Source organism: Dermacentor andersoni, chromosome 6 (genome assembly GCF_023375885.2).
Source record: "Dermacentor andersoni chromosome 6, qqDerAnde1_hic_scaffold, whole genome shotgun sequence".
Classification (NCBI taxonomy): domain Eukaryota; kingdom Metazoa; phylum Arthropoda; class Arachnida; order Ixodida; family Ixodidae; genus Dermacentor; species Dermacentor andersoni.
The window spans coordinates 66090643-66113092 of record NC_092819.1 but is presented as its reverse complement, the minus strand read 5'-3'; the positions used below and the strand labels follow the sequence as shown (position 1 = coordinate 66113092).

Below are 22450 nucleotides of genomic sequence, written 5' to 3'. Positions count from 1 at the left end.
AAGTAAAGAAAATGTGTATGGCATTGGGCCACTTGCCAGAGCTGAAGATTACCAAATCTTCACAGGTTTGGTTAAAACAGGTGCTGTTAACTTCCATGTGCTTTATAGCAGGTCTCCCCTCTTCATTGACAACTGTTACATAACCTTGAAATTATTTGGACATTCTGCCACTTCTGCACCATCCAAATGAAGTTTTTGTTAAAGCATAAAATGTCCTTTGAAATAAATACACAACGCCTATGCAGTTAGAAGTACTAAAAAAAAAACAGATTGCAAGTTTTCCGAATGACCGCTTGTGAGCTATTTGACCAAGTGCATGAATGAAAAACAAACATTTAGCGGCATGCCAGGCCACAAGCCTGGCAAAGTGCTCTAAAAGAAACGGGTGAAAAATCTGGCGTCGCTGGCCTCCCAAGTGCCGCCCCGATCTCTATGCGCATCCTCACTGACAGCACTTCGGACAAGCCACGTGTTCTCACCACCACCTTCTTTTCCCCGCTCTTTTACTCGACTTACTTTTAAGAAGCGCGCCAATTTTGCTGTTGAGTTATAACGACCTCTTCTGGCAACGCGTTATTGGGAGAGGGGCACAGAGAGGAATAGAAAGGTGAAGAGTCTCGCGCGCGCTCTTGCCTTTGCAGAAAAACAGTAGCGTGGTTGGCGTGGTCGTGGCGTGGTGGCGTAGGCAGTAGTAGCAATCAAGGATGGCGCCGGGAAGTAGCTGGAGGTGGCTCTTGGTCACTCTCTCATTAGCAATCGGCCCACAGCTGACCGTTTGTGTTGAGGAAGCATGTCATTCGTATGGTGGCGGCCAGGTTTACCCGCAAGAGAACACAAAGTCTTCAGCGCATAACCTCCACTGGAGCAAAACCCAGAGTGAGTATTAATACGTGACGTGTTACATGCCGGCGTCGGCTTCAACGTTCGAAAACGTGCGCGTGCTTTTTGCGGTACACAGCGCACTCTCATCACAAATTGCACGTTTCGGAACATGTCGTGCTTTTGTTCGATTTTTTAATATGAACTCGCAAGCGCTTACGTCGCTGCAAATACATGTTATCGCCGAGTTTTACCCAGATTTATAACATGCAGTGCTCTTAAGAAGCCGCTGATGTTGCAAAACTAATTTCATCAGCTGCGACGCTCCTCAATTCAAGTTCTGCATTGATGGATATTGTAAAAGCAACTTGAACTTATTCATTTTGTTGTAGTCTCCAAGCCGGCTCCATACTTCACGGGAACCGCCGTCGTTAATGGCGAGTTCAAAGAGCTCAAACTCTCGGACTACAAGGGAAAGTACCTGGTGTTTTTCTTCTATCCGTTGGACTTGTGAGTATTAATTATGATCCAAACCGCGGTGACGCGAACTTAATGCCAAGGGATTTCACTGACACCAGATGGTGTTTTGGACCCGTTTCTCGTTTCAGCACGTTTGTCTGTCCGACGGAGATCATCGCATTTAGCGATCGCATCCAGGAGTTCAAGGCACTGAATACGGAAGTTGTGGCATGTTCCGTCGACTCGCCCTTCACCCACCTTGCATGGTACGTGGCATGTCGTCATTTGCCTTATATTACAGATAACACTATTTGGAAATCATGCGCAAAGTTGTGCTTCAACAAACAAAATACTTTTGTTGCGTTATGTTTAATTATTGCTGTAATGTATACGGTGAAGTTCTCAGATATGTACTATGGAGTGCTGCATACAAGAACACTTTTTCTTTTTTGTCATATGAAGCCTTGCTTAACTTGAGAGATCATTTCACTTGGGCCTGATCCTGGCATATTGTTGGAAAGGCTGTTATTTGTCAAGAAACAATGCCGCTACCACTTTGCTGATGCACGATTTTTACGCTCACACACCTTTTATAGGATCAACACGCCAAGGAAACAGGGTGGTCTCGGACCTATCAAGATCCCATTGCTCTCCGATCTCACTCACCAGATCTCCAAAGACTATGGCGTCTACCTAGAAGACCTCGGCCACACACTGAGGTCAGCGTGCAGAACAAAGTGATGCACAAATATTGCGCTGCAATTGATTCTAATACTGAATATATTTTCAGGGGTCTGTTTATCATTGATGACAAAGGCAACCTCCGCCAAATCACCATGAATGACATGCCAGTGGGCCGATCTGTGGATGAGACCTTGCGATTGGTTCAGGCTTTCCAGTACACTGACAAGCATGGAGAAGTCTGTCCTGCAGGATGGAAGCCTGGAGGAGATACGGTATGGCAACATTGCGTGCCTCTATGTTTAGGTGAAAAAAAATGAGTAGCTTAACCCTTTCAAGCGCTGTGTACACAATGGTGTATGCCAAGCACCAGCAAAAGCATTGATGAAAGTAATGATATTTAATATGTGTCATATATATCTTAAAACACTCCTGATTGGAACTGTGCTGCAAGTTTGAAATGACATGTGCAAAATGTTTTAGTAAAACAAGTGGGAAAGTAGATGGTTGGGCATTTTTGCTTAGGGTGAGTATATAGTTGTATGTAGCAGGTTCACTTCTTTCATTGTTTTTCACAAATGTGTTGCACTAGCCATAATTTTCAAGTGGCTGGGTAGGTGCTTTTCAAGCCTACTAGAATTGAAGTAGTTGATGTTTCCATATCTGTTGTTCCTGTAGCAAGCTTTCGCATGGAGTCCACATTCTGTAAGCTTAACAAAACTCTCTAAAGAATTCAAAATTCTTGATCTATTCTGTAGCTGTATGCTTTTCACGGTTCTGAAGATATAAGAAACGCAGTGAAAGTAAGTTTTCAATCAACAGAATTAATTGGCACCTGAAATGGTTAATCACCTGAAAAAATAAAGAAATATATTGTGCAGGTGCAATGCACATATTGGAGTCTTATGTGAAGCGAAACTTTTCTTAAGTGTTTGATTAATATAGAACTGGTCACTTTATGCATAGCTTTTTGCAGCATAAATATTATATGCCTGCCAGGCAAGAGAAGGCCCTTACTGCAGATTACACTATCTCCGGGATCAGCCCACTCTGCTATGACGCCATCTCCAGGGTTATTTGCCGAGGAAAGTGGCCCAATCCTGGAGATAGTGCAATGATAAATTGTATTTTCACTTTATTTTGCGAAAAACCGAGCGAGCAAACTCTCCAAACACCACAGAAAGCTTTGTCTTAATAAAGGAATTATGCACTTGATGGCATATATTTGTTACAGTGAAGATATTTAGGTATTGTTTCTTGTGTCTCTGTGTAATTTCGTAGAGAACAGAGCCAGTAACTAGCACATTTGTAGGGGTGGTACAGACGGGGTCACATATAAGCCAATTTGTTAGTTAAACTAGTATTTTATTGTGTGTGAGCTAGCCAGCCTGGAGCATTTGCAAAGAATGCTTTGCTTTTAAAGATTCTGTGATGTATCAGCTTCTGCTGCCACGCCATTACTGACAGCTGTCACTGGTGAAAGCAGCTTGAAGGAAGGCCTTGGGAATAGTAGTATTTATTCAAAAAGGGCAGAATGGCAGGCTAATTGGTGTAGCATGATGTCACAGCCACATACTGTGGACAAAGAGAAGACTGGATGACATGACTCACTTTTTTCTTTTAGTCCATTGCATGTTTTGCTGTTGCACTTTGACATGTGCTGGTTATCTCGGCAGCATTGAAGCTGTTTTGGAAAAAGTTTGAACTACAAACAATGCACTATTCCTTTTTGATATGTTGCTCTTGATGCTAGTTTAGCTGTGACTGAAAGCTACTAGCTGGGACATTTCGAGAACTAGTGCTGTCCATCTGCGTTTCCTGAATTGATACCTGCTTATAGCTTGGAAGTATCGTCTTGTGTTGAGCTTGCAGTGAAGTGAGCGTTGATATTGGGAAGGGTTGTGGTAACATTAAGCTTGGAATTTTTCACCAATTTGAATAAACTGCACACATTTCTTCTCCTGCAGATTATTCCTACCCCAGCGGACAAACTGAAGTACTTCAGCAAAGTCGTCGATCCATAGTAACTCCTTTTTATATAACGCACTGGCTACTTTTCCACAATACATTCATACTCATTAAGAAAAGGAAGACTGCATCTGCAAGCATTGAGACGTCAATCTCCATGACAAATTTCTGTCGCAGATATCAATCTCCTGGTCAACTTACACGACTGCCTAGTCTGTCTTTTGTCACACTTTGCATTTTCCATTTCTGAAGTTTTTCAATAAAGAATACCGTGTGCCAGTGTTGTGAAATGCACTCCTAAAGATATTAAAAGTAGTCGGACACAACATATCAAAGTTCCTGTAGTAGTATCAAATTTATACAGATTATCCTGCTCAAAAACAAGCTGCTAATAGCAAAAACAAAATTATTGCACAACACAGCTGCAAACCAAAAGGATGTTATTGCCAGCTGCCTGGCCTTGACGACAGATGCACAGCTGTTCTCTCAGGGTACAACACGGCAAGAGTGGAAAACAGGTTTTGAGCGTGGGAAAGAACACTGCAATAGCTGGTGATTAGACTGAACTCACTGTGCGCTTTTATTTAGCAATCTGTGTAGTGCAATACAAGTGGCTAGAGCAGTCATCAAAACAATGCGCGAACATTACAAGGCGCACAGTAAAGCAGACAAACACCAGCACCACTATCCTAAACTGTGACCCTTGTATGGGTGTACACCAACTTGCCCAGGTTTCAGTTATTTTACTGCCTAGTACAAGTCTGCATAACAGGGTGGCTTTGTTGAAAAGCTTGGCAGTGAACGATTACAGAAATAGCAGATGTAAAAACTTGGCAAGGCACATCTGGCAGGAAGGTTCCAGAATATATGCAGCTTTGCTAAAACTATGAAGCACTGACAATGATAGCATGTCATGCACAGTGCCCAGTGAGTGCTCGTGAGGTTTTTCATCACGGCAGTATTTATCTTATTCTTCATTCTAGAAATCTTTCCACATGGCCTGATATTATTGCTGTTCCGCTTTTTTCGAGGGGCTTTGCTGCGACTACTGCAATACTTGAGTTCACTGTAAGCCACACAAAGGTCTAGTATTTGTGGTGGTAGTAGGTCCACGTAATATAGCGCTAGCTGCAAAAAATGCCATGTGTGGGAGAAAAAAAGTTACTTGGTGGTTAGTGTGATCAGCTGGCATGCTGCAGACCTAGGATCAAATCTAAAAGCTGGGCAGATAATGTGATATCAGCTTTGTTCGATGCTGTACATAAATTTGGGACAGGGAGCAGCTTATAACAGCAGTCACTGTAAAATTTAATTGGTACCTAATCTTCATACATGGCTTTGACCATAGCCCTTGAGCACTACTATGTTGCGAGTTAACACAAGTCTTCATGAATGTACTTGCATACTATTATGGCTGATATGCAGACATCAAACAGAATAACCTTACGTTCACAAGAGTTCAGATTTGCCTTCGTTGATATTGCATAGCAACAGATACAAAGCACTTCAAAAGATGAGGACGAAGAAGGAGTATACAACACTCGCACTCATATTGTGTCCTTATTCATCCTCATCCTTTTAAGTGCTTTATGCCTGTTACTTCACATTTAGTTATTCTTACTAATGTGTGAACAACCAAATAGTACTACGGATGCACAATAAACAACTAGGCTAAAAAGACACAAATGGAAAACATTTGTGTCTTTGTGGATAGATTGCTAGGTTACTCTTCAAGAATACGTTTAGAATTTGTTCAATGGAAGAACAATAACTTATCAGTAAATGAAAACAGATCAAAGTATGTTAAGGAATTTAAGCCCAAATTTTTTAGTTAGCTTGAGCGTTACACCTTATAGGAAAGGGAAGGGAATTTCTGTGACTGAAAGGCCTAACTCTTTCTGTTGCAGCAGAACTATAGAGTTAACTAGCTTACTGTTCTTTCCTCTCTGCTTCCAGGGTTAGTACAGAACATTTGGTCGAAAATTAAAGGACAGTTGAAGGACTTCAAGGATGCTGAAAATCAAAATTCAAGAAGAGGAAAACAAACCTTATTCGTACATATACACTAAAACATGGCAAAATCCCCCTTTTTTTAGCTGCAATTTCTTGTAGCTAAGCAGCAGCTGAGTTGGACACATGCCTCAAGCTCTATCAGGTCACTTTTCTATGTTGATTTTCCGATTTTAATGATGTCCACCACCTTCTGACATCTAACACTCGTCATGTTATTGCCAAATGGCTGAAACTTGCTTTCCTCCAGGCATTTCTAGAGTCTAGGACACGACAATGGAGCCATGATGGCTGTGGTGTGAACCAACTAGCAGAATAACAAAATGGTGGCATGGTTTAGAGATCTTGATCTGGCTTAGTCTAACTCCACAATGGTAACGGTGATTTAGACAAGCCAGTTGCTGGTGCCTGTGGGCACACCACATTGCAATCGTTTAACAATTCTCTGAAAAGGAAATAATCTGGGGTTGTTTCTTGATAGACAGTGTCCATGGCATAGCCCCCTATGCGGCATTTGATACTCTGAATGTTCATAAGTAGCCCTCAACTCCCATTTTCAAGAAATTTAAGGAGCACATTTATTTTTAAGGAGTTTTAAGAGCCCTTGAATGTTTTTTGCAAATTCAAGGAGGTGTATGAACCATGTGTTTCTTATCTTAGTTCTACCAGTAACAACGACAAGAAGATGCTCTTATCAACAGCCCGCCATGTTCAAGATTATTTACAGAAAGTGGAGGCACTTTTGTACTAGGAGAGAAAGTGAGCAACTGCTGCCCCAGGAGAGTATGAATTTACACAACAGCTGAAGTGTTGGCAACAGGCAGCTTTAGCCTGTTGGCAATATATGCTACAGTATCAAACACAAGATGTGAATGGTAATGCTGGGGATGACATATTGTGACAATGTGTTTGTCAAAGCGCTTTCCATAGCAAAACATTTATTGCAATGAGCAACCACATATTAAGCAATCTGTTGATGTGTTGGCAGTGACTTAAATATCAGAGACATTTTGTATGCTTCCTTCTTCAAAGAGAAGAGTCATGCAACATAATGTTTCTAATGTGTTATGGCTAGCCACAATGTTTTGCAAAATGCCACCGCAATCACCGGTGCGATTATGGTGGCAAATGCGTCCTCCGGTATTCTGGTGCGTTTGTTTTAAGCTAAGCTCTACCACAGTAGAACCATGTTATAATGAAGTGGCATGAGACATGAAAATACCTTCGTTATATCCAGTATTTGTTATAAACATATATTTGTTACATGCTGGGATAATGGTGAGAAACATTCTACATTTACTTCTTTCATGCAAAAATATTCAAAAAGCCAGATGAATTCATGACTGAAAAAAAAGGTTTACTTTGAATTAACATAACAAATTAACAACGGTGTAGATATTTCGCCACCTATGCAGGTGGCACTTTCGGTATACAATGACACAAATGAGGGGAGGTTAAGCCTATTCGTCCCACACATCCTTGTAAATGCCCGGCAAGGGGCCATGGTTAGTGCTGTACGCCAATTCATTACAACGGATGAACCAGGATTCGAGGGGTTTCCTTTTCCCCCACTTTTGCTCTCGGGCCAGACTCATTGCATTGTCAAGGTTGAAGCTGTGCCCTGTCGTCCAGCAGTGTTCCGACAAGTTTGTTCTTAGAACGCATTGCATGGGTGGCCTTGACAACATCTCCTCTGTATTCTTTCAGCATCGTTGCCCTTTTTCTGCCCATTTCGCCAATGTAAGTTGCATCATAATTCCCGCATCAGACTTTGTAGATGACCCTGCTCTGATCGTCTGCAGGGGTGCAGTCTTTTGGTTTCGTGAACACATTCCCCAAGGTATAATGGGGTTTAAAAAACGGTTTGTATGCCAAGTGGAGGCAAGGCTCTCTGAACAGTGTCTGACACACCTATTCTATTCCCTATGTCCAGGGTGTGTCAGTCAGTGTTCGGAGAGCTTTGTGTCCCCTGGGCATACAAATCGTTTTTAAATCCCATTATACCTTGGGGAATGTGTTCACGAAACCAAAAGACTGCACCCCTGCAGACGATCAGAGCGAGGTCATCTACAAACTCCAATGCGAGATTGTGGCGCAATTTACATTGGCGAAACGGGCAGAAAAAGAGCAATCAGATTGAAAGAACACAAAGGAGATGTTGCCAAGGCCACCCATGCAATGCACTCTAAGACCGAACTTGTCAAACAACTTGTCGAACACTGCAGGATGAGAGCGCATAGCTTCGGCCTTGACAATGCGAGGACTCTGACCCGAGAGCAAAAGTGGGGGAAAAGAAAACCCCTCGAATCCTGGTTCATCTGTTGTAACGAATTGGCGTACAGCACTAACCATGGCCCCTTGCCGGGCATTTACAAGGATGTGTGGGACGAGTAGACTGGACCTCCCCTCGTTTGTGTTAGTGTATACTGAAGATGCCACTTGCATAGGTGGCGAAATGTTGGAGTAAACCTTTTTTTAACAATTTACTTCCTTAGATATATCCCATTGTTTGTTATAACTGTTTGTTACGTCAAGGTTCAACTGTATGTGTCTCACTGCTATAAGCCAGCAGATGACTTGAGCAGCGGTGTGATTTAGTAAGATCAGAAGAGATAAAGCAACAAGTGACTGATGGGTGCCAGAAGTTTTATAGCAATGATGAAAACATGTCAGCATATGTTCTTCTTTGACAAGTAACGGTGACCACTAACAACAGGTATGAATGCTATGACTTGGGCACCCTGTACTTTCTGATCAGGCCATCTCTGCAGGCAGTGTAGAATGATTCTCCATCATATGCCACATGGTAAACAGGTTCACAGTCAGGCCCAGTAAGACTGAATGACTCTGCGCCCTCCAGGGCTTCAAAGTTGCAAGAGCCGTCAGCTGTGAGAGGAATGCACAGTGAGCTTGTTAGGTTATCTTCCACTGGAGTTTGAAGACACACATACTCGGTGGTTGCATGCCACCATGAGAAGCTGCATTTGGTAACAGTCATTTCTGCAAATGGATAACCTGAGCTATTCCCAGAAGGGAACCTTAATTCTTAAATTTCTTAAAGGGGCCCGAACCACATTTTATTGAAATGGGGAAATGCACTTGAAGCTAAAATAGGCTATGTCAAGAATACCTTGCCGCAAAAAGTACTTCAATATGTTCAGCAGAAGCGGAGTTATTGGCAATCAAACACACCCTTTGCGGTGCTTCTGCTCCTTCTTCAATGCCTTGCACTGCAAAGGCTACAACGAAGTGGGGCGTGCCCACAATGTTTTGCCTACTGAATGTCACCGTGGCGTGCGGTTCAAATTTGAGTTCGGATGTTAACATAGATGCCACTACTTCCGAATTTGGCACCTATGATACACCAAGTGTAAGCAAAACATGGTTGTCCTCAGCAAGCTGCAGTGCACTCAGCCAGTGGACTCATAACGGCACACCGCAGCGGCCGCAGTATTTATTCTATGTAGCACACTGCAGCTACATGAAGCTGTAGTGTGTATGCACAGCGTTTGCTTCATGCACAACAGGGCTTGAGTGCATCCTTGTGCTAATATGCTCCAGTCTTGTCCTTCACCAGCTTGATCAATGAACCGAACTTGCGCATTTTGAAGCGCTATCGATAACTCATTACTAAGTGAAGTCTGCCAAGGCATGTAACCAGGAGTGAACGCGTGCTGGCAAGCATACGTGTGGCCTGACCTCAAGTTTTGTGTGGTTCAAGGCTATTTGAGCATTCAAAACTAGTCAAAATTAGTGAGACACAATGGCTACGAAACCGATAAGCAGGGTGGCCAAAGTTCAATTCCTACGCAGGTATCCGCAGCCAAGTGTGAGCAGACGATAGTCGGCCTCTTCCGGAAGTGTCTAATTATATTATCGAAATTCGAAAGCAGGTTTTTGCTTACTTCAGCCTGTTTATTAAACTTCACCAATAAATATAAATAGTAGCAGTAGGAAAAGGCGCACTGATCCAAACATCCCTCTTGATTGATATCAGCTATTGGCCAATAGCAGCTACGTATCGTAATCTGTTATATTACGAAATAAAGTACCTGGAAAAGAGTGAGGAGCAGACTTCTGTTAAAAAGACAGTGTTTCGGAGAAAGTTGACTTTGTGCTCCGCTTGTGAGCTCTACATGCCACGCACGACAGCAAAACTTGGCTGACATGCTCACAGGAGTGTATGCTATCCGTGGACTGTTTCTTCACCAAGCCTGAGGGGTGGTTCAGGACCCCTTTAAGGGGAGCTTGCTAAGTGCTACTGTCACATCTTATCGTGATAAAGTGTACAAAAGCGTGTCGAAGACTGACAGCCTTGCCAAATTTTAAAATTAGCTCTGCACTCTATGTTATACCCTCTAAACCCCATAAAGCTTGAACACGCTTTCACATCAAAGAAAATTAAGAGGTCTTGTTTACATTTATTTATGAAAAGTACAGTGAGATGATAATTTGGTAACTATTATTTAGTACAGTAATTACTTAATTAGTAATTTATTTGTTGAACTATCTGTAACTGAAAACTCCCTCCAGCATATCAAAAACGCTAGTATAGTCACTACATCAGGTTTCCAGTGCATATATCAGCTTTTGGGTATCAAATCCAGCATATCAAAAATGATATGTTGGGCTTTCTGGGGTTATATTGAAAGACGGTAAAGAACCACTAGTAAAAACTGTTCCGAAATACCCCCCTGAGGCACACATATCTAAAAGGCTACTTAGCGTACTTTATCACGGAGGCCACATTTTATGGAGAGCTCATCTAAAGCTATATCCTTGCGAAAATTCATAGAGGTAGACATGCTGCGGATCCCAAAAACAGAACATATTAACTTCTTTGCTAAGAAAGACACATTGGCTGCAGAAACACCCTTTGGTTAGAAGTAAATATCTAAGGTCAAGATTTCGTCAGGCCTGGAGTTTCTTGAGAAAGTCGTGGCATACTAGTGAATTGTATGCAAAAAGTGTAAAGAGAGGGAAGCCTCTGTGCAAAAACAACATCCCTCGAATTCCACCACTCTTAACTCCTAAAGAGCTTATAACATGCTTAACTCTTTCCGTACCGAGCCCAGTGGTTTGAAACGTCACTTTTGAGACCTTCCTCACCGCTCACGGACACACTGTGCCATTGGATGTGAAGGAGGAGAACTACATTTTTGTTTTCTAAGCCGTTCATTCTTTTCTGCCAGGCGGTGAATTTTGAATGCGCACCGAAGTTTTCGCAATCGTCTAAGTAGGAAGCAAAAATGGCTGCCTCCCGGAGTGGCGTGTGCGCTTTTAAAGATCGCAGATCTCACAATTGGACTGCGTCTGCAGCTGCTTTTACCGGTGGATTGAGCAGCAGCGAGTCTGAAGATGCTACCTTTTCATTGGGCTAAGACTCTGAGAGCGATGACGATGCAAACCAGCCCGGAACATCGGCGGCCGCAGCCCGGCACGCCCACATGTAGTGCTTGCAGTTAAATTTTTGTAGTGGTATACCTGCTCAATGAAAAGTTTTGATTTTTTTAGAGATAGTGCCTATTAGATGGCAAAACATTTTCTATATCTTACAATATTTGTTACATGCTTTTCTTAGTAGATACAAGTGTGTCTTTACAAAATTTGTTCAATAATCCCACAATCTTAATTCTGGCAATTTATATCTTTTTTTATGACCCATATCTTGTTAATAAAACTTTTATGCATGAAAAGTGCATTCATTCTACTTTTTGTTTATGTATTACCTAAAATATTCAGTGCAGTAGTTCCTTCACAAAAAGAGATATGGCATAACCAACAAAAAAAAAAACCATCTCCCAGCCCTTGGCAGGGAAAGAGTTGAAAGAGCCTTGAAACACTTTTTGAACATAGTAAGAAAATGTTGGTCATGTGCAGAAGAGGCTCCTGTGAACACGTGACCCAAGTATTATTGCACTGCATGCAGCAGAAAATCTACAATCTCATGTCAAAAATAGCGATCTCACTTCTGCAATGTCACCATGCAGCAGCATCGCAAGCAGCTGGATCCACCAACAGTGGCTGGCTGATTTTGTGATTGCGAGAACGTTCTCAGTAATGCATAATTGCTAATTTTTAGTGAAATTAATTAAACATATATATTACGTCTGCGATCACGAAAAGACAGAAGAATGATTTCATCTTTACACTGCCCATCAAATCACGACAGTTTCATGCAGCTGTGTAAGCTGCATGTGACCTCCGAGATAGCAGCGGTGTGCTGCATAGCATTGTCTACCGCGGCTGCCACGGGGCGCTGCGACAATCCCTTTTGCCGCTGGGGCACTAAACTTTTGGGCAGGACTTTGTCCCCTTAGTTTCTCCCTTAATAATTGTGTAGCTTCCAGCGCACTAGCGGAGACGAAGAGAGAGAGAGAAAGCCGCGTATCGGCGCAGTAATTTTACATGTAAGTAGAAAGTCGTTGATACGTTCCCGTTACGTACGTTTTCCCGGCGCCAACGTTCGCAATCGTGAACACAAAAAGTTACCCAATAGAATTACGCTCATTTTTTACCGGTTCATACGTTCCCGGAAAGCCCGATTATTCGCCACCAACCTTCAGTACGTTGCCAAACTGCGATCGTATGTAAACCATGCAAACAAGAAAATGCGCGAGGCACGCGCGATCGAGTGCAGTATATAGCTGCCCACCGCGGCAGCTTCACCGCAAGACTCGCCTACCCGTTTCACGTGAAAACACCGGCGCACACTTGGCTTCTCATTTCGGTACCAGCAAATCTTCCCCAGGGTCGTCGCACGTGGCATTCACGGCTATGACCGCCAATTCTATTGCGATAAGCATCTTCGCCTATCTGTTTCACAACGCCTGGTGTCGTCGGAAGCGTAGAGAGAAGTGGTTTGATGCGAAAGGAAAGGCTGGCGCTATCTTCTGCTGCCCTTGAGGGAGCACGGCTCAGCGCCAGGAAGCGTAGCGCATGCTTTTAATAGGCGATAACCGAAACGCGCCGCCGTCCCCTGCTGCAGACTGCGATCGTATACGTTTTCCGGCCGCTATATCCCACGTGAACAAGAAAAAGCTAACGCAAGGCGCGCGCGATCGAGAAGTATTAGCCGCACGTACGTCTCACGTGAAAACGACGGCGCGCACAGTTTCTTATTCCGATACCAGCAAATCTTCCCCCGGCTCGTGGCACGCCGACTTCGCAGCTATCGCCGCCAAACCTATTGCGATAAGCATCTTCACTTATCTGTTTTACAACGCATGGTGCGTTTAGTGCCATTAGTAGCGTACTGCACGCTTTTAGTTGGCGACAATCCAAACTCGCCGCCGTACTGCTGCAGGCGGCGCGATGTGGGCATCACGTTTCGCTTCGGCGGCATCCAGCGTCGCCCACCAGCTCGATTTCGTTTGTTTCCCGTCGCCCTCTTAAAACATCACGCAACAGGAAAACAACGAAACGCGTCACCGCCAGCTCGACGCGCCTCGGTGTGTCTCGTACCGCAACAATCCACGCGACGCCATCGCATTACGTAGATGTCAACAATAGTTGGGTATGTCAAATCCTTTTGTTAGTTCGGACCCTCCGTTGTCAAGGTTAGTACGTTTTTTACTCGCAGTCTTTTCCAAAACCTATTACTGAGGTTCTACTCTACTTGAAGGATCAGAAAAATGCGGCATGAGATTCGCGAGACAATGTCCTTTAATACTAAGACAATTCTATATTTATTTGGAAAAGCGCTTCAGTGGTCCCTTAAGATATACACCACAAATGACAACAAATGGGTCAACAATAAATGACGGCAGTCTTACCTCTTCCAACCATGTAACCTTGCTTGTACGGCAACAGGCACAACACAGGAGATGATGAATTTTCCCAAGTGATGGAAGGCCCTCTGTCAAAAATTGCAGTGCAGCAGAGCTGAGATTTTGAACAGGAGGAAGAGCAGCAGATGTTTCTACAACCACTCTCACTCACCTTGTCTGCCTTACATCAATCAAGGAAACATTTCCATCCTGTGTCCCGAAAAGAAAGCGATTTTGTCCAAGGAAGCAGCAGGAGTTAATTGCTGCAGGATGATCAAGCTCAAACACCTGGACGAGGCATGGGACAAACAACAAAGCAATTTTTTACATTTATTCTCTTAAAGGCCAACTTCAATGAAATTTGAACAGTGTAAATGTTTCACAGATATAGAGCAGCTACTAAGCAAAATTTAGCATTTGAAATTTGAGTGGATATGCCAAGCTCACAAATATAGATGTTTTAGATACCGAAACTGAATAATATTAAAAAAGGAATCCCATTAGCACTCGCTGGAAATGACTGAAATGACATTGAAGCGCCAGTGTGACTCCTTGGCATGACCTAAGAGATTGGGCGATGTTTGCAACACGTTGCGAATCTTAGTGGCCATGGTCTGAGACTTGCATTGCATCCGCTAACCACCAGAAGCACATGTCGTCTGCTTAGGTAAAAGCTTTAATCAGGAAAATAAAATTATTACATGTTCGGTAGCTTTGCCAAGATTGCTTCCATAATATACGTACTACTCATATACAGTTAAACCTTGATATAACGAACTTCAATATAACAAAGTTCTCAATATAATGAAGTACTTAACTTTTTATAACTTATTGTCCATAGAACACCGTGTATTTTGAACCTCTATATAATGAAAAGTGTTTATACACGATTTCCACTACAACAAAATTTCACTGCCACCACGAAGGAATACCGACACAATAAATGGAAACTTCTGCTGACGAATATGGTCAAATGGTTGAATTACATGTGGCTGCTTGCTAACGCACCTCCCCACTGGAGTGGAGCAGGATCATATTCTGCATAAAGCCCAAGTGTGATAAGATCCTATTGCGCCCCTTGTGCTGCGTGCTTTAGGTGGAAGTGAAAGGTGTGAAGCCGAGTCGAGAAGGATGGTGGCTTGATGAGTGCTGTTTTACCATGCAAGCAAGGGGAAAGTGGGGAGGGGTGCGAGCTTTGCAGTAATGAGATCAAGGAAGTATGAGGGTGGGGGAGGGGGTAAAAGGGGAGAGGCATACAGGCATGCGTCTCCTTCTGTAGCGTGGCCATGGCTGCACACGGCTATCAGCATGTCGGAGTGCATACGCAGCCCACACGCCTTGCTTTAGAAGTAATTTGCTGCATGTGCAAAGACAGTGTGAGCTGAGATGGCGTGGCATCATGCACTGTCTTCCTGCACATTTACTGATGGAGGTTGCGTAATCTTGTGTTTCGGAGACATGCAGAAACAAGAGGTAGCCGAAGCATTTACTCCCGCTGGCGGCATTTTTCATGATAGAGCTGTCCCACTTGTGGGCGACACTATCAGCCGCAGAGGTGGAGTGGACGTGAAAGCTTGGCTGGCTTTGCTTTGTAACACCGATATGAAGATATCGCCGACACGGCACAAAACCGCATCTTTCGTCGCCAACTCTCAAATTCAACAAAATAATTTTCTTTCTAATTTCCCTATAATTCGCACAATCTTGCAGTCCCTGCCATGTAAAAAAAATTCACTGGCAACTGTACTTGTTTGCACAAAAAATTAAATTTCAGACAAAAAAAATTTCATATAATGAATCAAATTGCCGATTTTACCAACTTCATTATATATCGAAGTATAACACAAAGTGAAATTTCACTGCAGTTGGTCAACTGGGGACTGCATCTTAATATAGGCCTCAATTGCACCCAAGACACAAGTTCCAATAAAAATATAAAATTTTTTGCACCCTTTGAATGCCCCCGTAAATTGTTGGGCACCTTCAACATTTGTGTCTGTGAAAATGCCGTGCATTTTTTATTCCAGGCTTGACGTCTATGTTGCAAAAAAGATGTACTTTTTCTTGCTTGGCTCTCATGTCTTACAAATATTTATGGGCCATTTATAAGCCACAAACAGCACGAGTGACCACTCTTTTTGTCCAGCGAAATGAGCTCACCGTCTTCCTGGAGCGCACGCCGACACCTCTCAGCTTTCCTGCTTCTGTCCCCAAAACTAGGAGTTTTCCATCTGTCGCCACCTCCCTCTCACCTGAAATGCGAGAAATAAAGTTTCCTCACGTCACAGCATTTTAGTGATGCATTACGAATCGAATGAAGTCGACTATACAATTAATCCTGAAATTACAAGATGGTGTCACAGCCACCTCCTCAGCCCATCTTGCAAACCAGAATCTACCAACCAAGACCACACTTTCTTTTTTCTTTTGCTGTCTTTCCAATCTCTTTGTGCTCCTAATTTGGAAGGAGATTCTCAAACCAGTGAAAGCCAGATTCTGGTGTCATGTGTAGTTGTCCGACAAAAACATGTCTGTGTGTCCCCATCTCTGACTTAGAAAACAAAGCTCCACACATTAACTTTCCAATGAGAGTGAACACTTCCAAGAAACCTGCGCAGCTGCATTCATTCAGATGCACAAATTGCCATCTCCCCCCAGAAATGGCCTGAATTGAGCTTGTTGGCACAGCTTCATGACATAAAGAACAGCACGAAAATCGAACAAGATGGGACAGGACTAGGTACCGAGTACAAACAAGTGCGTTTATTTTGCAACCATGATATGTAATGCTGTAATTATACTGTGTTTGCCAAGTAAATGCATTTGTTGGTAGTAAGTGGCCAGTCCTGCCCTCTCTTTCTTGTTCCATTTTCCACAGTGTTTTTTCTGTCATGAAGTCACCTCTACAATATGAACTGTTCTTCAAGAAGCGACAAGACATACCATGGTTTGAGTTCCAAGTCAAAGGATGTGCAGTAAGAAAATGTTTCTTTCGCACTAGACATCACAGGTATATTTTTTAACCCCTCAACTGCCGTCATCACAATAAGCGTCTTCTGGTGCCCATTGTTCATGACGAGTTAACTCATCGTGGACTTTTCGGAATTTTTGCACATCTGTATATGTGCAGTTTCTTGTAATTCTGACAAATAAATACAATGCTGCGACTCTTGGCTTCTTTTTTTCAACACGGCAAGCAAAAATGCTACATGCATTCCTGGTGTCATATTGGTTAGAAAAAATTGGTACAAAATTATGCAGGTCTAAAAACATTGTGTACTTCTAAAAAAATTTTTTTGAAGTTTGTCACTGCAGTTCAAAGGTTTTTTAAAAGCCAACAGATATCAACCTGAGGTAGCAAACAATGTGAAAGTTATTTTGAGTGTTCCCTACTTGCACACAAAGACCTTTTAGTGCATTTCAAAGAGCTTTCACTGTTGCGCATCCCTCTTTCTATGTCCTCATCATCCCATTAGCTCAGTGCAATAGCTCAGGCCGTCCTCTCTGCCTTCTTTCAAATAAATTATCTCTCAAAGATTTTTCGACCCAGGCTGCACAAAGTAATGAGAATGGGCAACTTACTGGCTGGTTCTTCCCTAGTGCCCAAGTTGATGGCCGCAGGTCCAAGAGCGCAGCAGTTAATGCAGTCATGCAGGGTGTCGGTCAGGATGCCCAAGCAGGCAGACTGGCCACAATCCCAGAGCCTGGCAGTGCCATCCTTGCTGACTGAGATGACATTACGCCCTTGTTCCACAATGCAAGTGTCGTGAATGGCTGCAGCAATTTGACAAGAAAATTTTTAACGACCCGTGAGGTCACGAGGCAGTGTGTTCAAGTGCGCAATTCAAATGAGTCAGCTCTATTAGGAATGAAGCACTGTAGCATGTGTGAGGGCGCATAACTATGTTTTCTGCTGGTTGGGTTGGTTCACCATGAACGACAAGCAGCACAAACAGATGGGACACAAAAGGTCACACAAAGATGACAAACCCCACCTTATGTGTCTCACTGCATTTTGTCTGTTTCCTCTGATTGTCACTATTCAAAATATTAATGGCACTGAAGCTATCTTGAAGTAATACACAACAGTCTTTTTGTGATAAAATGGCATTTTGTGTGTCCAATTGTGTTAAGTTGTTGGACTGCAGAACTGGACAAGAGTTTAATAAGAAGCTTTTTGTCCTGAACCGCACCCTGCACTCGGTGAAAAAACACATTTCGCAGACAGCAGATGCGGCTGTGAACATCTCAGCCAAATGTTGAAGTCGTGTGCAGTGTGTGTGGGGCTCACAGGTGGAGCACGAAGTCACCTTTTTCTGACATCCATCAAGAAAGGTGTTTGGATCACTGTGCTTCTTCATAATGTTACTGTGTATACTAATTGATGCAGTTTACAAGCCGAAATAAGTGAAAATCTGCACTTCGAATTTCAACAAGAATTATGCACATCCAGAAGCACCAGAATATCGTCCACTCATGCTTGGTCGCGCCCATCCACGCAGGGATACGACTTTGGCCACATTGCTTATTGGTGTCGTAGCTGTAAGGTTTCGCTAATTCTGATTATTTCTGAACACTCAACTAGCCTCGAACTACGCGTAACTTATGCCCAGACCACACATGTGCTACGCCTGCTGCACCTTGTGAGGAATGGCAGTTAGCATCTACAAGGGACACGCTCACTCCCAGCTGCTCCTGGCTACATGTGCTTTGCATTGAGCAACTGATAGAACTTCAAAATGTGCAATGTGTATTTGCCTACTACCTGTGCAGGGAAAAGCCTGTTCACACCAAGTAGCACAACCAGACTGGAGCACACGAGCGCCAGCAGGCACTCAAGCCTTTTTATACAGTTGCACGTAGCTGTGTTGGTTGAATAGCGTAAATACCACGGCCACTAGGGGCTGCCACAATGAGCCCTTTTGCCCACTGTAAGCAGGGCTGTCCCACTCCTTCAGAACGGAATATGTTGAGGAGCAACAAGAAAGATAAATATTCCGCTTATAGTAGTTTTTTCTTTTAAATAGTCTTTTCGTAATATATTCCAGGGACGCACCATACTCATTCTAAGGCATTTTTGAGGCTTCAAAGAAAGGTGGTTCAGGGCTCCTTTAATTTCACTTAATTTTAAAACCAATTTATGCTAACATTATGCAGTCACTGTCAAGTGCAACAATACTGCACATGATTTACCTCACAAAATTTGCCAACTGTAGGCTAAATCAAAAATAGTCCTTTGCAATTAAACATGACTTGCGTAGCTGCCCAGCACAGCTGCATGCACATTTCCTTGTTCCATGTGCCATAATTGCCATCAAACTTCTGCCAGTTCTGGTCACATTTCAGGAAATAAACTTGGCTCACTTTTCTATGTTTGTCTGTACTAAGAAGCTCTGAAAATTCTTTATGTTGAAGTAATACATATAATAGAGCAGACTTCTGTTAATTCAACTACAGAAATTTCGATCCTAACCAAGGGTCCCAGCCAGAACCCTTACATTTCTATGGGTCAAAGATTTCAGTACACTGTTTCTGCAATAAACCCTCACTGGATAATTTAAACTTGACTAGTTGGTACGAACGTCCCTGACCCCATAATGACCCCAACGGCTGCAGTGTCTGTCTTAGAGATGTTAAAGAGACAGTGAATGCATCAAAGAAATGTTATCTCCCATCGAAAGTGCCTATTGTCAGCCTGCCATAGGAAGGTTTTCAAGCAAAACAAGCAGCTTCCAATGTATGATTACTTTATTTACCATGTTTTAAGCCACACCTTTTTAAGCAAAAACCAACCATCACGGCCAATGCCACTGCCATTGTCATCGAAAGATGGAGACCGAACCAGTTTTCACACTGTGTCCCTGACAGCTAAGTGCACCAGGCTGCCTGCTGAGCTGTGTAACCTGTTCTTCCCTTTTACCCCACTCAGCAAATCTTTGTAATCCACATGGGGCATGACTAGATGAAAGGCTTCTCTAGGATGGTGGAACTTCCTCCTTATCTTGGCTTTCTCCCAATGTATCCTCTGGACAAAGGAGAGAAGCACGCAGCGAGTTTGAACGGAAAGAGCAAATCAGCAGTAAAGTTGCTAGGCAACTCAACCCACCCATCTTTCAGCACCATGAGTGGCTGAAGGGAGTGTTAGCAATCAGCACCACCCTTACAACTGTGACCATACATGTGGCCACATGTGCTGTATTTGCGCAAGCGCTGTTGCACCGTATTTTCCTTTTGTCCAGTTCAGATGTTGCTAGGTTCATATAATTTGAATGTCACAGTATTCTTGTTACTCGAGTTCTTAATTACTATGTCCCCTGCACATGTCGCTTGCATTATATAAACTTGTAGTAATCGTTGTTATTGTTTTTCGCACGTACACCACTCCCCTCTATAATGCCTTGGCGCTTGAGGGTATGTGAAATAAATAAATAAATAAATAAATAAATAAATAAATAAATCCAAGACACCACACGATTGCCAACAAAGATCACTGCAATGTCGTTTATGACCCATGAAATCACGCTGGAATCCGAGTGTATATTAGACTGATCAAATTAGATGATGACAAATGAGTCAATCTAATTCAGTTGCCTCCAACCTCTGTCACTGGCTCACGCATTACCAACACCGCCATGATGGCATTTTTGAAATCAGCCATGCAGCACGACAAACTACAACAAAGGAATGAAACCAAAAGAATAGAAAAATAGCGCAATCTCTGGTAAACATCTTGATTTCTTAATAGCGCAAATGGAGCAAACTTAGGGCATTACCTGCAGAATGGCCTTTCAATGTGACAGGGCACTTTCCTGTTTCGGCAGACCAAATCTTGAGCTGCATGTCGGCTCCTCCCGAGAGGACTACCACGCCCGAGGGGAAGAAACGACAGGTGTACACATCCCAGACATGTCCCTCCAGTTCTCTCTGAATTGGAACGAAGCCAAAGCGAAAAGAAAGTATTAAGTTATTGGTACTGACATTCCAGAAATGTACATTGGCCTATAAAGCCACCGTCGTTTACAAACTCCTCAGTTGAACAGACCTCCAGATGTTTGTGGCATTACATGCACGCATAAAATGATGCAGTTAAGCCGTCTGTTATTAAACTGACTTTATGAAAAATTTATATTCCCCTCTGTTTAAAAATGAGAAAATATTTCATATTTGATTATATGTTCGAAGTTGTGTTTGTCAAATATTTTTAATCTCTTCAATTAGAAGATGTCATTTACAAACAACCCTAGTAAATAGATACCAGCAATGGCATTTAAGCAGATTTTTTCCTTCTTTTGTAGCTAAATTTCAGTTTTATAGCAGAGTTCTGTTGTGAATTTTCAATGCTTCTTATTGGGCTATTCCGATGCCAATCAAGCTGAGCTGTGTCAACACTATCACGACCGCCGCCAATGCTTGTCTAAAGAGTCAGAGTAACAGCATATGCTGGACTTGTGCGCACAGGCAGATTTCGTACTTGGCTATAACATACTTGCACAGGAATCTTGGCATTATCTTACTGAGATTATGCAATAACCATTGAGCTACTTGCATGAAGTTTAGGAGAGTTCACAGCAGAGGTATAATCTTACCCTGACTTCTCCAGTCCGTGAATCCCAGACACGCATTTCACTGGTTCCACTGACCGAAACACCCAAGTGACCCTTGGTAACGTCAAGGCATGCCACCTGCATTCAAGCGGGTGCAAAATTAAGTGGAGGAAAGGCTACAATGGGGCCTCACGTATTGATGACCTAATTTGTTCGCACTTTTCTATAAAGCAATCCTTACGATGTCAGTCATGAACGATGCAAGCTATAGAGAAAGCCATATATTTCTTACACTGTTGCGGTGAACGTTGGCAAATGCTGTTGTTGGGGCAATGAAACACGTCTGGCAGTTTGGGTCAGTGTGTGAGACATGAATAGTGTCCTGAAAAAAATTAGAAAAAAGAACGTTATTACAGAACACGCAAACTCCTCATCCTCAAGTACACATCATCGCGGCTACCAAAGCAAGACAGCTAGTCCAAAGTGATCCGAGAGATCGTGGAGCAGCGAGTCGTTTACCTGTGGAGCCGCAGTACACATTCCGACAGGTTTGCAGTCAAAGCTAGTCTGACTGAATTCTACGCTCAACAAAAAGCCGCAGTGAAGGCGCATAGTCATATATTCACCTTCGTTATTCCGGTCACTCTAAACTTGTCGGTGGTCGACACGATGGGAATTCCGTCAGGCGTGGAACCAGTTCGTTTCAGCTTGCCATGAATTCCAGGCTGGCCTAAGGAAATATTACAGTTCATGCTTAGAGGACTAGATAACACAACCACACATGCCAGTTGACAATTGCTCACCGCGAGATTTGCAAGTCACCCAGGCGTCTCCATTTCTCTCCCTGTCACGGAGACATCACCCATGGAAAGTAATTATTTAAATGAAACGTTCCTAAGCACAGGAAGTGCATGTGTAATATGAAAAGATGTGAAAAAAGAGAAAAGAAAATGCTACACTATGAATACACAGCTGGCTCGTCGGATGGCAGTAAGTCATTGCTTTCTTACCTTAATGCTTCATTCCAGTTGCATTGAACGCTCAGAACCGGCTTTTCAACGAGGGTCACTTGCATGGTCGAGCATTAATATACGTTTATGTTTTTATTTTTTGAGCGTGCAACGAACAAGAAACTCGAATTCGAGCAGATCGCCTTGCTCACGGACAGGCTCACGATTGCGATCGCGTCATCGATTTGCG

The 22450-nt window shown here is 43.0% G+C and overlaps 2 protein-coding genes across 2 annotated transcripts; one reads left to right on the top strand and one right to left on the bottom strand.

Moving 5' to 3' along the window:
- The first annotated feature begins 580 nt into the window (after positions 1 to 580).
- On the top strand, positions 581 to 4206 carry LOC126522701 (peroxiredoxin-4-like). Its single transcript, XM_050171476.3, has 6 exons — positions 581 to 876; positions 1212 to 1329; positions 1428 to 1544; positions 1875 to 1997; positions 2069 to 2234; positions 3927 to 4206. The coding sequence occupies exons 1-6, from the start codon at positions 705 to 707 to the stop codon at positions 3981 to 3983; spliced, it is 753 nt and encodes a 250-aa protein (XP_050027433.1). The 5' UTR covers positions 581 to 704; the 3' UTR covers positions 3984 to 4206.
- Positions 4207 to 8566: 4360 nt separating this feature from the next.
- On the bottom strand, positions 8567 to 22421 carry LOC126522699 (proteasomal ATPase-associated factor 1-like). The gene is made up of 11 exons (XM_050171474.3): positions 22261 to 22421; positions 22054 to 22094; positions 21877 to 21980; positions 21543 to 21632; positions 21293 to 21388; positions 20480 to 20630; positions 17289 to 17480; positions 15867 to 15958; positions 13879 to 13994; positions 13713 to 13795; positions 8567 to 8823 (listed from the first exon to the last, which is right to left on the bottom strand). Exons 1-11 carry the CDS (start codon positions 22323 to 22325, stop codon positions 8663 to 8665), a joined length of 1191 nt encoding a protein of 396 aa, XP_050027431.1. The 5' UTR covers positions 22326 to 22421; the 3' UTR covers positions 8567 to 8662.
- Positions 22422 to 22450: the final 29 nt, after the last annotated feature.